This window comes from Podarcis vaucheri, assembly GCF_965113315.1.
Source record: "Podarcis vaucheri genome assembly, chromosome: 9".
NCBI lineage: Eukaryota > Metazoa > Chordata > Lepidosauria > Squamata > Lacertidae > Podarcis > Podarcis vaucheri.
Window position 1 is genome coordinate 39,106,124 of NC_138767.1, and position 12,714 is coordinate 39,118,837.

Sequence of the window (12,714 nt, forward strand, 5' to 3'; positions counted from 1 at the left end):
AGGCGAATGTGTGAGAAGGGAAAGGTGAAATTTGTCCATAAAGCAGGAAGCCATGTTTTAGTGCTAAATGTGAATACAGCCAGCCATAGTTAATTGCAACAGTGGGAAGGTAGGGGCACATTCACATAGGAAAGGGAACACACTGGAAGGAGGAGAACATAACTTTATGGCCTCCTTTAATCTCTTCCACGGATTTAAGGGATATTCTGTACTGGCTCTTTTTTTAAAAAATATTTTTATTAAAGATTTTCTTGGTTTACAAAAGTCTTGTCTCTTTTTCAGGTTGTACAGTCTTTCTTACAAATGAGTTACATTTGTTGTGAGACGCTAGTGTTGAGTACAGTTTAAGGTGGGAGAAGAAGAGGGAGAAGGTGGGTTGGGTTGGTGAGGCTTATATTCTTTTATATAGCATACGTGTGGGGGTTTGTGTCAGCGTCAACTGGGTAGATTGTCTTTCTATTCATTTCTTACATTTCCTTGGTAGTGAGAGGTATTGCAGGGCAGGGTATGGCTGTCTGTCTGTGGTTGGCTGCAGTGGGGTTTGTTTGCATTTGTGTGTGGGGGTGCTTGTTGGGTCAGGTAAGCCAGACTGATTCGTAAGCTGTTGGTGGATTCTTGCTGTTGTCTTGTTGGGCTGTATATGTGATAAAGGGGAGCCATATTGGGATGAAGGCGTCCTCTTCTATTTGTCCCCATGTCAGTTTCAATTTATTGGTTCGCTTTTCTAGTAAGGTCATTTCCCATACAATTTGATACCATTGGTCCATGTTTACTCCTGACAGGTCTCTCCAGTGTCTGGCTATGAGGCTTCTGGTTGCTGAGAGTAGGTGGATTATAAGATCTGTATAATGTGAGTGGTCATTATGACCTTGGAAGGTGTTCAGTAGGGCCAGTTCTGGGGTGAGTTCTAATACTTGTTTAGTTATTTTGCATATCTCCTATAGGACTGCTGTCCAGAAGGGTTGGGTTTTAGGGCATTCCCACCACATGTGGAGGTTTGTGCCTGTGGAGATGCAGCCTCTCCAGCATCTTGGTGAGGTTCCTGGGCTTATCAGCGCCAGTTTCCTTGGTGTTGAGCACTGCCTGTAAGTGAGTTTCAGAGTGAGTTCCCTTTGTTTGGCTGATATGAACTTAAAAGGAGGTTTAGACCACATTCCGGTCCATTCGGTGGGGTTAATTTCATAGCCTGTGTCATGCTCCCATGTTCTTTGATTGTGTCAAGGGGGGGGGATATGGAATTTTAGGAGCAATCTTTTATATATTGTGGATACCATCCCTTTGCCATTTCCTTCTGCTGTCAGGAGAAGGTTTTTGAAGGTGGTCAAGGGCCTAGTGGTTGCTGATTTTACTGTTGGATTGTTTAAGAAGGCATGTAGTTGATAGTGTGTTAGCCCAAGGTATTTGGGCTGTACTGGCCCTTTGAGATGGATAGACACAAAATGAAATCCTGAAATAGTGAGCATGCTGTATTTTAATCTGCCACCTGCTTTGTTGTTTTCCTTGAAAGAATTACCCCATAAATCGTCCATTTCCCCATAATAGATCAGTTATAGTGCTAGTTTGCCTACCATCCTTTCTGTTACGTACTTCAAAATGTCTGTGGTCTGCTTTTATAACAGGAAGAAAACTCTGTACTTCCAGCCAAACTCTTGAAAATACTTGTATATGTGAATCTAAATAAGCATTCCCATTTCCAGGAATGTTTTGCAGTGAGATACCTGCAGGCTGCAAATTGCATTCTGTGGTGCTATATTAAAAATACAAGGGTACCTAGGGTGGTTACTATATTTTTTGAAAAATATGATGTGATAAGATCAGAAGAATTTATATGAAAGCATGTTTTAAGATTATCCTCTTAATGTGATTTGCGTACAAATAAATAGGGGGCTCAGTGAACTAAACTAGGCCTTGTGTAGTTCTTAATGTGTATAGTTTTATATACTTGTCTGTCCTAATCCCAGTTCATAATAAAGTCTATAACTATTTATTATTTTAGTAATTACATGGTAATTAAAACAGTGTGTGCATACATATAATTATGAGGAAACTGGCAGAAATTAACACTTTGAAGAAGTTGACTCAACTTAATTTGAAAGCAAACATGCTGGAAGGAAGAAGGAAGAAGTAAACTAAGTTTGCATCCAGAATCTATTTCTTTATTATCACCATATGACCCATCCAGGTTAAAGTGCAGAGCAAATAAAGGAGAGGAACTTATATATTCAACTAATTAGCTTCTTATACACATATCATACTATCATTATGTCCTGGCATAAAAGTGTATTTGAATACCCTGATCCTAAACATACTATATTAAGATATAGTGTACACTGCAGACATTTATCTCTGCTGATTTAGCATTGGAGTGAAAGATTTCATGAATCACAGAATTGTAGAGTTGGAAGGGACCCCAAGGGTCATCTAGTTCAACCCGCTGTAATGCAGGAATTTCAACTAGATCATGCATGACAGAAGGCTATCCAACCTCTGCTTAAAAACCTCCAAGGAAAGAGAGTCTACCACCTCTTGTGGGAGTCTGTTCCAACAGCTTTTACTGTCAGAACGTTCTTCCTGATGTTTTGTTAGAATCTCCTTTATTGTAACTTGAATCCATTGGTTCAGATCCTAGACTCTGGAGCAAGAGAAAAGAAGCTTGCTCCATCCTCCAGGTGAAAGCCCTTTAAGATATTCGAAGATGGCTATCATACCTTTTCTCAGTCCTTTCTTTACCAGGCCAAAGCTACCCAGTTTCCTCAACCTTTCCTCATAAGACTTGGTTTCCAGACCCTTGATCATCTTGGTCGCCCTCTCCTCTACACACATTCCAGCTTGTCAATATACTCCTCAAATTGTGGTGCCAAGACTGGGACACAGTACTCCAGGTATGGGCTGACCCAAGGCAGAATAGAGTGGAATTATTACTTCCCTTGATCTGGAAATTATACTTCTGTTGATGCAGCCTAGAATAGCTTTAGCTTGTTTTGCTGCTTGATGAACTGTTGATTCATATTAAGTTTGTGATATACTAAGACCCCTAAATCCACTTCACATGTACTACTGGCAAGCCAGGTGTCCCCCAACTTATATTTGTGCAGCTGGTTCTTCCTGCCTAAGTGTAGAACCTTACATTTGTTGAAATTCATTTTGTTTGTTTGGGCCCAGTTCTGTTAAGGTCATACTGAATCCCGATTCTGCCTGCCACAGCATTGGTTACCCCTCCCAGTTTGGTGTCATCTGCTAGTTACAAACAAACTTCTATGGGATATGGCCTTATGTGGAAAATTGACTCAAGAGTCAAAGTTGTCAAGAAATGTGTACAGACTTGACAATTTTTATTTTCATTTCAGATGTTCTTTGTGGATGGCCTTTGTATTGGTAGGTGGTGAATTTAAGTGCACCAATTAATTATAAAAGCCAACAGTCTTAAGTGGGCAGAAAATATATATGGGTGTAATTGGCATGTCAGCATGGAATCTCAAACTGTACTGTGGAATATGATGGTTTGGCAGAATTGTTGCTTTTAGTGTGGGTGGGGGGAGCCAATGCAGTCCCTTTTTTCTTTCATTGTTGAGACAATACTCAGTCCTTACAGTTTTAAAATCATATTAGATCACATAAGGATGTAATGGGATATCTGGTTTTTATAGGAATTACGGTAATATGTAGCTACACTTTGATAGCTTTGTCGTTATTATAGCATCCATGTTAAAAAGGGAAGATAGTAATTCCAATTGCCTTCTAGCTTTCAGACAGGATTAAAATTTTTGTGTCTGCATATCTGTAAAGCGTCTCCATTTCAGCCATGTCTGTTGAACTATAAATAACTTGAATATGAGATTCTGGGAGCCTAGCCTTTATCCTGGGCCTGTCTTTTCCATACTTCAGGTGAATATATCTCATTTCCATTATTCCAAAGGGAATCATTTTCCCTATGTCCACAACATTAAGAGTTTTTCTATCACTAGTTTTCATATTAGGTGTTTCTGTCTTGGGGAAAAGTTGATCCGTGGCTGCCATACTTTAGGAGAAGATATTCTTGAAGGGAAATAGAAAATAAGCAATTGACTAATGCAATATCCTTTATCTGTGCAAATGAGTATGGATATTATGAATTATTAGGCCTATGCATAAGCACCACTGACAATTTATATTTATCTTACCTAGTTAGGTAAGCTGGTTGAAGGTTGTTGTGGATGTGGACTGTGAAGTGTTATGAGCAGGTCAATGTGGCAGGTCCAGTTTGTAGGTCCATCACAAGTTATATTCACCAAAATCTTAACCAACCAGTAGCTTGGTTGCCCTCATATGACATATGCTTTTTTAGTTGTCTAACCAGTGTTAATGACTGTATCAATCACTTTGTTTGCATTGGTTAGAAAATATCTGAACTGCGAATGTAAAATGTTATTTTATCAGTGATTTAAGTCTGTTTTCTCCTAGTGATTTAAAATGCAGATGAGCTGAGTTTAGCATTGTGTGATCTACATTTTTTTTAAAAAAATGTGCAATCCTGAGCCATATAAAACTGGTAGAAATGGTTCTGAATTCATAATACAGCCAAGCTCAATTCATAATACATTTGGATAATTATGAATGGTTTCATCGCTAGTTAAAGGATTTGAAAGTGTAGCTTTAAGAAGCATAAAATTACACAAACGTGTATTACAGTTTAATCTTTTGTGCATTTGCGGCATGATCTACAAGCCTCTTCACGGGAAAATTTCAATTTAAGTTGAATTAAACGTAAATATTGTACTCTGTTTCTTCTACGTTCTTGATTTGAAATTTATGTTTTTTCTTTCTTTACAGATCTCTCAGCTGCCCAAAGAAAGTTTGCCCATTCACTGAGAGACTTTAAATTTGAGTTTATTGGTGATGCAGAAACAGATGATGAACGATGTATAGGTATGTTAATGAGGGGCAATGAGCATGTAATATTCTTTAGTTTTTCCTATTTTTTTATAGTATACCATGTGTCTTGATGTTTTTATTCCTGTTGCAGATGCATCCCTCCATGAATTCTCTAACTTTCTGAAAAATCTAGAAGAACAAAGAGAAATACTGGTAAGTTCTTGGTGGCATTGAGAAGTGAGATCGGCTCATGCTGCCCTTCTGGCCACTACTGAATATAGACAACATTGGGCTAGATGGTCTAGTGGTCTGACTCTGAACACAGCAGTTTCTTATCATTGAAGTGTTCCGTTTGGGGCAGTAGTAGAAGACTCCATTTGAAACTGTTTTTAGCAGGCACAAACTTTTGAATTCTTCAGAACACTAAGAATACACTTGGTTCTAGCTTTTGTTTTCTGTCACTGTATCTACCAGACTCCTCATTTTCATGGCATTTTCCACTGTTCGTCAAAGCTTCCATACGAGGAAATTGCATGAACACACATGCAAAGGATCATCAGCTTTTTGGAATTAAAGGACACAGTTTTTTCAGTTTGAAAGTTGAAGGAATTAGTGCAGAAAACGAAATTCTTCATTACCTTTTTTGCTGTGAGTTTCTGCTTTCAGGGTGCTATAGCAAATATTTTGACTTTCCTGTGTATGTCACCTTAGTGCTGGCAGATGGAATAAAATGAGACTATATTTCATCTTGCCTATGTTTTCAGCTCACTCTACATTTTAGCAGTGCCAACATTCCACAGATGTTCCATTGAAACCAATGGAATGTTAGGATATATAGCACCACACAACATTTGGATCCGGGCCAAAGCTATAAAAGTCTCTCTCAGATGTTTTTATTTTTTTTAAGTCGAAATTACAAAGTCTTCCCAGAGGAACTCCTCCAACTCTGGCCACTCTTTAACAGCTCGTTCTTCTTGCAACCTTAAAAAAAAAAGGTGACGTAGAGTCTTGGGATTAACTGCATCACTGACTTCTCTTTTTACAATCTGTTGAAGACACCGTAGGCTGATGTGAAGTTTTATTGATTTTTCTGTGCCATAATACATCTGTTCACAGACATTCCTCTTCAGTACAACATTCTGTACATAGGATGCCTTGTAAAGCACCTGCTTTTGTGGTGTAAACTGGCCTTAAAACTATTACTGCCAAAATGTTCTGAAAACTTGAAGTATATGCCACAAATATGTCTTACTCTGAGTAGCTGCACAGAAGTATGTTAATGGAATTTGCTGGTAGAGTTCCTCAACATATGGCAGCCCTTTCTTTATTTGCTGTCTTGTCATATAGAATGCCCAAAGTGGCTAACAACAATAAAATTTCTTTTGATATATAGCCCACCCTTCAACAGATTTCCAGAGTAGCTTATAAAAAGTTAAAATAACAATAAAACTAAGCAACTTTAAAAGAACAGCTGCTTAGTGTTATCTGTGATCAAAAGAAGTATGAAGGAAAAAACTGGAAATAAGGTTGGGGCAGCAGCGCACTGCAGAAACTGAAGAAAAGATGGCAAGGAAAGTAAATGTTTGGTTTTTGAGTAATGACAGAAGTGGCAAAAGCGTTGGGGCAAATTTGGTAGCAAGACAGTAGTAGAAGGAAGAGTAAATTTGCTAGCATGTGTGCAAGGGCAACTAGTGGGCTTCACAGGACATGGACATCTGAGGTTTACCACTATATGACAGAGCCTAACCTCCTTCTGGGCTTGTGCAGTTGAGAGAAGGAGCTTGAAGCATTTGTTTTCCATTGATATTGGCTTCTGTAGTTTGAACCAGGGCTTGTGCAAACTCTGGTTAGTTTCAAAACAAATCCAGCTTTAAACCATGACTTCTTAATGTTCCCATTCTCTTTTCTCTCCCCCTTTTCCCTGTTTGCCAGCAAAGGCACTCAGTGACCTATTCATCATACTCTCTTCAGGCATATGTATGAAAATATAGACTATTTTTTAAATTTAAAAGACCCGTTTCCTTCCTTAAGACCTCATTACAATAATATTCACAAATTCAAAAGCAGGTTGCTGATTAGGAAATATGTGCTTGTAGTGTTGACATCCTGCCTGTTCTCTTAGTTCAGTGAATGTGGAACATTTTATCAGTAGCCCATTTACTTTTTTTCTTAATGTTGTTTTTTTCCATAGGGATGTGAAATAAATGAGTCATTTTTTGAAAGAAAACATGGGGCTTTAAAAAAATTCCCACAAGCTATTATTGGGTATTTCTGATAAAACCACACTCTTCTGTAACTTGGTTATATTCCCCAAGGCTGATATTGAGAGAGATTTTTCTTTTGGTCACTTGGGGATATTTTGGGTGGTGTCCAAAAATATAAGTCCAGCTGGTTAGGCATTACAAGTGTATTTGTTGATACCCTTAAAGGAGTGCAGTCGTTCTAATTAAGAATTACAATTGGGGAAAACCTTTTTCTTTGCAGCTGTGAAAATACTTCAGAAGATTATCTTCCGTTAGATAATAAACTCATTTACAACACTATTCCTATTTGACAATGTTTGACAAACAGACAGTAGTCAATAATTTAACATTCTACTTTCAGGGATGCGGGTGGCGCTGTGGGTTAAACCACAGAGCCTAGGACTTGCCAATCAGAAGGTCGGCGGTTCGAATCCCCGCAACGGGGTGAGCTCCCGTTGCTCGGTCCCTGCTCCTGCCAACTTAGCAGTTCGAAAGCATGTCAAAGTGCAAGTAGATAAATAGGTACCGCTCCAGCGGGAAGGTAAACGGCATTTCCGTGCGCTGCTCTGGTTCGCCAGAAGCGGCTTAGTCATGCTGGCCACATGACCTGGAAGCTGTACATCGGCTCCCTCGGCCAGTAAAGCGAGATGAGCGTCGCAACCCCAGAGTTGGCCACAACTGGACCTAATGGTCAGGGGTCCTTTTACCTTTACCTTACTTTCAGCTACTAAAAATAGTATTTGAAACCGAATGTATTTGCAACCAATGAAAATTGTAAATACGTTACCCTTCTGAATCTGTGTTTCCTTACTCACACATATTTGTACTTCCTTACAGGCTTCTTTCTGATGTAACATTGAACCATGGCTTAGTATGGGGTAGGCAGCATGGTACTGTTCAGATGTTCTGGATCACAACTCCCATAATCTCTTATCAGAGGCTATGTTGCCTAATGCTGATGGAAGTTGGAAGTCCACATCATCTGGAGTGTACCACATTGTCTAGCCTAGCATTTTGAAACATGAGTATTGGATTTGCACACAACCCTCCTCTTTTGGTATGGCTGTGAGCATGAGTTTGGAAGCTTTTGTTTACAGTTTAGATTAACCACAGCTTGTTGTGTTCTCTCAACAATTGTGGTTAATCTTAACTAGAAATCATGGTTTGAAGCTGTCTAGTTTCAACTCGCTGTAGTTAAGATTAGCCACAGTTTTAGGGTTCAGATAACAAATTAAACTGTATTTAATCTAAAATGCTAGTGGAAGCATCTGAACTCCTTTTTGCTCATTTGCTGAAGCGGGGGTCATGCAAGTCTTAGGGTTGTTGAAGTTCATGCTATTAATTCTAAATCATGACTTAGCATTGTATCCAGTTAAAGCCATCACATGTAAAGGTGGTAGAGCAGGCAAGTCTCATGTGTTCATTCATGCTTTTTTGTATATTTCGTAATGTCCCTCCCCCAATTTATAAAGATTGTGCTGAGTCTAATTTTCATGTCAAAATGTGCATGCTGGAGTTAGAAGTTTCCTTGAACGTTTCCATGAATGGCCAAGCAAATTGCACGAATCTTGAAAATACTTCTCCAACTCCTGAAGACTAATCACACTTTAGGCAGAACTCTGTAAATGCCTTCAAAGGCTGACACCTTTTACAGACTCGTTTTACAGATTTATTTCATAAAAAGATGGGGAAGAAGATACTTCCCCTAGCTTTTGTAGGTGCATGTAGGAAATGGGCTGTTACTAGTCATGTGGGCTGGTGAAAGGCCTCATAGAAATAATATAAAGGCATATACCTAAACTTTAGCTCAGTCAGGTTGAGAAACTTTCCTGAGTTTGATCAGACCAACTCAAATTTTGCACAGTCCTTTCTACTAAGGAACTTACATGTGACCTCTCTTGTGAGGCTATATTGGAAAGAGGGATGGGAGCTGTCTAAACTGAAAACTTGGAAGTAAAAAACAGATTATATTTTGATGGGGCGCTTGAAAATGATTTAGGTATGTTTTGACAACAACAAAAGGGAAATTGAAAACGAATAAGACTTTTAAGTCCTGCTCTAAAAGATTGCTTTATCTATGTATAAGTTACTATAGTTCTGTGTATTTCAAGCAGTAGGTAAATAAATAATTTTTTCAGCATCTGAGAAGCTTGTTTTCTCTGCTACAATAAATCATAAATTTTAAAAAAATGTGTTCCCTTTTTTAAAAAAGAAAAAAATATGCTAACCAACTAAAGGTCAGCTGTTCCTTTGCCAGTGGAATGAGTGCAAAATGTTCTTTCAGACTGGAACTCAGAGTAGTTAGTATGTGGGTCGTGGGAGACTCTTCGAAGAATGCCTTTAGAACAGACACCATGTTCTTAATATCTATTCTGAAATGAGCCCAGAACAGTACTTTTTTCTTATATGGACAAATACTGAAGGTATTAATAATTTAGGCATCAAAGAACACATCCTTCTTCCACTGTAGCATATGAAAGCAAGTTTAGGCTTTTCATTCGCTCTTGAAGGGTATGCATAGAGTATTATCAACTTCTTGCATCCTATAGACTTTAAAATGTCAGTCATAATTTAGTATAATTTCCTGACTGTATCATAATACAGAAGTTAATATTCTTTCAATTGATATAGTTGAAGTTTTTTTTAAAAAATGACATTATTGGCTTTTTGTTTCCATTAAATCCTTTCTTTAGCTGTCTAGCGTGCAACTTGCTTTGTTCACGTGTATCTGGAGTTTCTGCTGAAGGAGGAAAGCAGGAATCCCCTACTAAAATGCATCCTAACTTTCAAAGTTTGCTGGTGTAGTACATATACTATGTGTGCATTGTGATGGAATGGGTCAGTGTATGTGGCTGGTAACCAGAAGGTTGGTTGTTCAAGCCCACCTAGGAATGGCTGTGGGCAGGATTCCTGCATTGCAGAAGGTTGGGCAAGATGATATTCAGGGTCCTTTCCAACTCTACAATTCTATGATTCTGTATACAAGGAAAGCAGAATTCTGAAAACGAGCCGGGTTGTGTATATGGGTCTAGTGCATGCATTCACCTTCATTCACCAGTACCCATAATGACCTTGGCACAGAAGGTGTGTACTCTGGCAAGACTCTTCCAACCCCTTTAACAAATATTTATGACTGATAAAACAATGTACACGTACAATTGGAGCATTTTCTAATGTCAAAGTAGCTGTTGGCCTGAGAGAAAGGTTAACCTCGGCCTTGAAATTATGGAAACAGGTCTACAATAATTCTGCAAATTGAAATATTTGTAAGTACACAGTGTAAGCCTGTAAGACTAATATTTGGTTTCCTTCTTCCTTGGAAGGCCCTTAGTGTTACTGAAACTCTGATCAAACCTCTGGAAAGATTCAGAAAAGAACAACTTGGAGCTGTAAAGGTTTGTGGGTAGCTTTTTTTTTTGCCTTTGTAGCTAAATTGTTATTGTGTGTGTTAGTTTGGTAGGTGAAATTAGAGAACATTTAACTTTGAACAGATGGGGGAGTTTAAAAAAGCAACCCTTTTGCAGGCCTAGCTCATAAAGAAGTAGGGGCAAAAATGTACCAAAAGCATATAGAAATAGGGGCCATTTTACAATCTACCAACACTAATTTTCAGTTCTTCTAGTTTCAGACAGGTTATTGGATGCATTTAAGACGAATGACCCCATTCTACTATTCTAGGTTTATGTAACCCAGAAGAAAGCACTTATAACCCACATTTAGCTGATCAGTCAGTCAAGAATGCAGTCCTAAACACACTTACTCAGTGTAACCCCATTGAAAAAAGTGGGGTTTTTTAGGTTTGACTAAACATAGGATTGCACTTCAAGATTATGCTCGATTAAAACATGTGCCCCTGGTTAAATAAAGCTTCAGATATTTTTCATGTAAGTTTCTACAAATATATGAGGGAGAAGATGCCTTCTTAAGAGGCATTTCTCATTTTCTCCCATACAGGAGGGAATACCTCTTCTGAAAGGCTGTGAAATGGGTTCATCATCTAAAATTGGAAGGGGCTTTTTCCTTTCGAACTATTGTTTTGTTCACTTGCACATTCACGCGGTTTTTATTAAAGAATCAAATTAATTTAAACACGTTTCGTTTTCATTAATCAAGTGACTAGAACATAATGAGCGTAAGCCTGCATTGTGGAGTTCATCTATGTATCAGCTTGTCTGGGCCCTGAGATCCGCAGGTTACTTTTTTTTTTTTTTTTAGTTTTTTATTAAGTTTTAGCAATGCAAAGTATAAAAGAAAAAATACAAAGACAAGAAAAATATAAAGACACAAAATACATACTACAAAGTACAACAATACAAACATTAAGCACAAAAATACAAAAATACATACATTAAAAACTAATAATAAGAAAAAGCACATATAGGAAAAACACAAAAATTCCCTTTTTCTTAGTTTTACATCTTAAATTCACATATTTTCCTGACTTCCTCACGTCCCCTGTTCTTGTATCCCTTTTAAAAGTTGGTTCAGCAAATTCATAGCCCATTAATTTATCTGTTGTTGGTTTAATCTTAGATTTTAGTGAGATCCGCAGGTTAGACTGTCACTTGATTAAAGGAAACGAAACATGTTTAATTTTTTTCTGCTGATAGGACAGTGACATGGAATAGGGTCTTCTCTGTGGTGGAATCACATTTATTGAAATGTAGCCCTTTGGAGGTAGGTGCATGTGGTACATCATTGTTGGGTTTCTCCAGCATTGTTTAAACAAATCAATTTTCCCAGTTGTTCAACAACTGGGAAAATTGATTTGTTTAAACAGTGCTGGGGAAACCCAACAATAATTTACCACATGCACCTCCAAAGGGCTAAAATTCAGCAGTAATTGATGAAGTCTACTTGATACATTGCTATAGTGGTTTTACTTACTAATTTTAATGGATATATAATAAACCACCCTAGGATCTTAAGTAATGATAGGCATTTTAAAAATGGATTAAATAAATAAAAATACTCTTATCTTGTATGTTTAGGATCTTGGAACAAAATTGCACATTTTTGCTTTATAAATTAATAAATGATAGTGTAGCACTTAAGATTACAAGATTCAGTTCAGAAATGTTGAAGGGTGCACACACTTTGTTTTTGCTTTTCATATTTTAAGCAGAGCAGCACTGGACAAAATTGCAGAGGCTTCCCATGTAGAAAGCAAAAATGAATACATTCCCTGTGCAAATGCGAGTTACATGTAACCATGTATTCCATTTATAAGCATATTTGTACATTTGTGATGTGAAAAACAACTTGGCATGTTGCAACAATGGACATGTTGCAAAAATATGGTAGCTTTGCTTAAAATAATGAAATAGTTGGATAACAAAATAAAAGCAAATGTGTTGTCATATTTCACTGTTTAAATTTTCATGTACTTTTAAAATTGTACTTACAGGAAGAAAAGAAGAAATTTGATAAAGAAACAGAAAAGAACTACAGTTTACTAGACAAGCATTTAAATATGTCAGCTAAGAAGAAAGAAACTCAGTTATTGGAGGTAATGCCTGTATTAACTTGTCAAAGATGTTTCCCCTCTTAAGTGAGAAAGTAAATATAATTTTCCTATCCGCTTACCTATCTGCTTATTAGTTACATATGTGAGTTGGTT

General features: G+C 37.6%; 1 protein-coding gene across 2 annotated transcripts in view; it reads left to right on the plus strand.

Annotated features, from left to right (window-relative positions):
* The window catches only part of ARHGAP10 (Rho GTPase activating protein 10), a 110,247-nt gene that overhangs the window by 28,362 nt on the left and 69,171 nt on the right, over positions 1-12,714 (plus strand). For both annotated transcript variants that reach the window (XM_082237623.1, XM_082237624.1), the window contains exons 2-5: positions 4,810-4,905; positions 5,003-5,064; positions 10,418-10,489; positions 12,502-12,603. In XM_082237623.1, the coding sequence (XP_082093749.1) occupies positions 4,810-4,905; positions 5,003-5,064; positions 10,418-10,489; positions 12,502-12,603 (332 nt within the window). The remainder of the gene's footprint in view (positions 1-4,809; positions 4,906-5,002; positions 5,065-10,417; positions 10,490-12,501; positions 12,604-12,714) is intronic.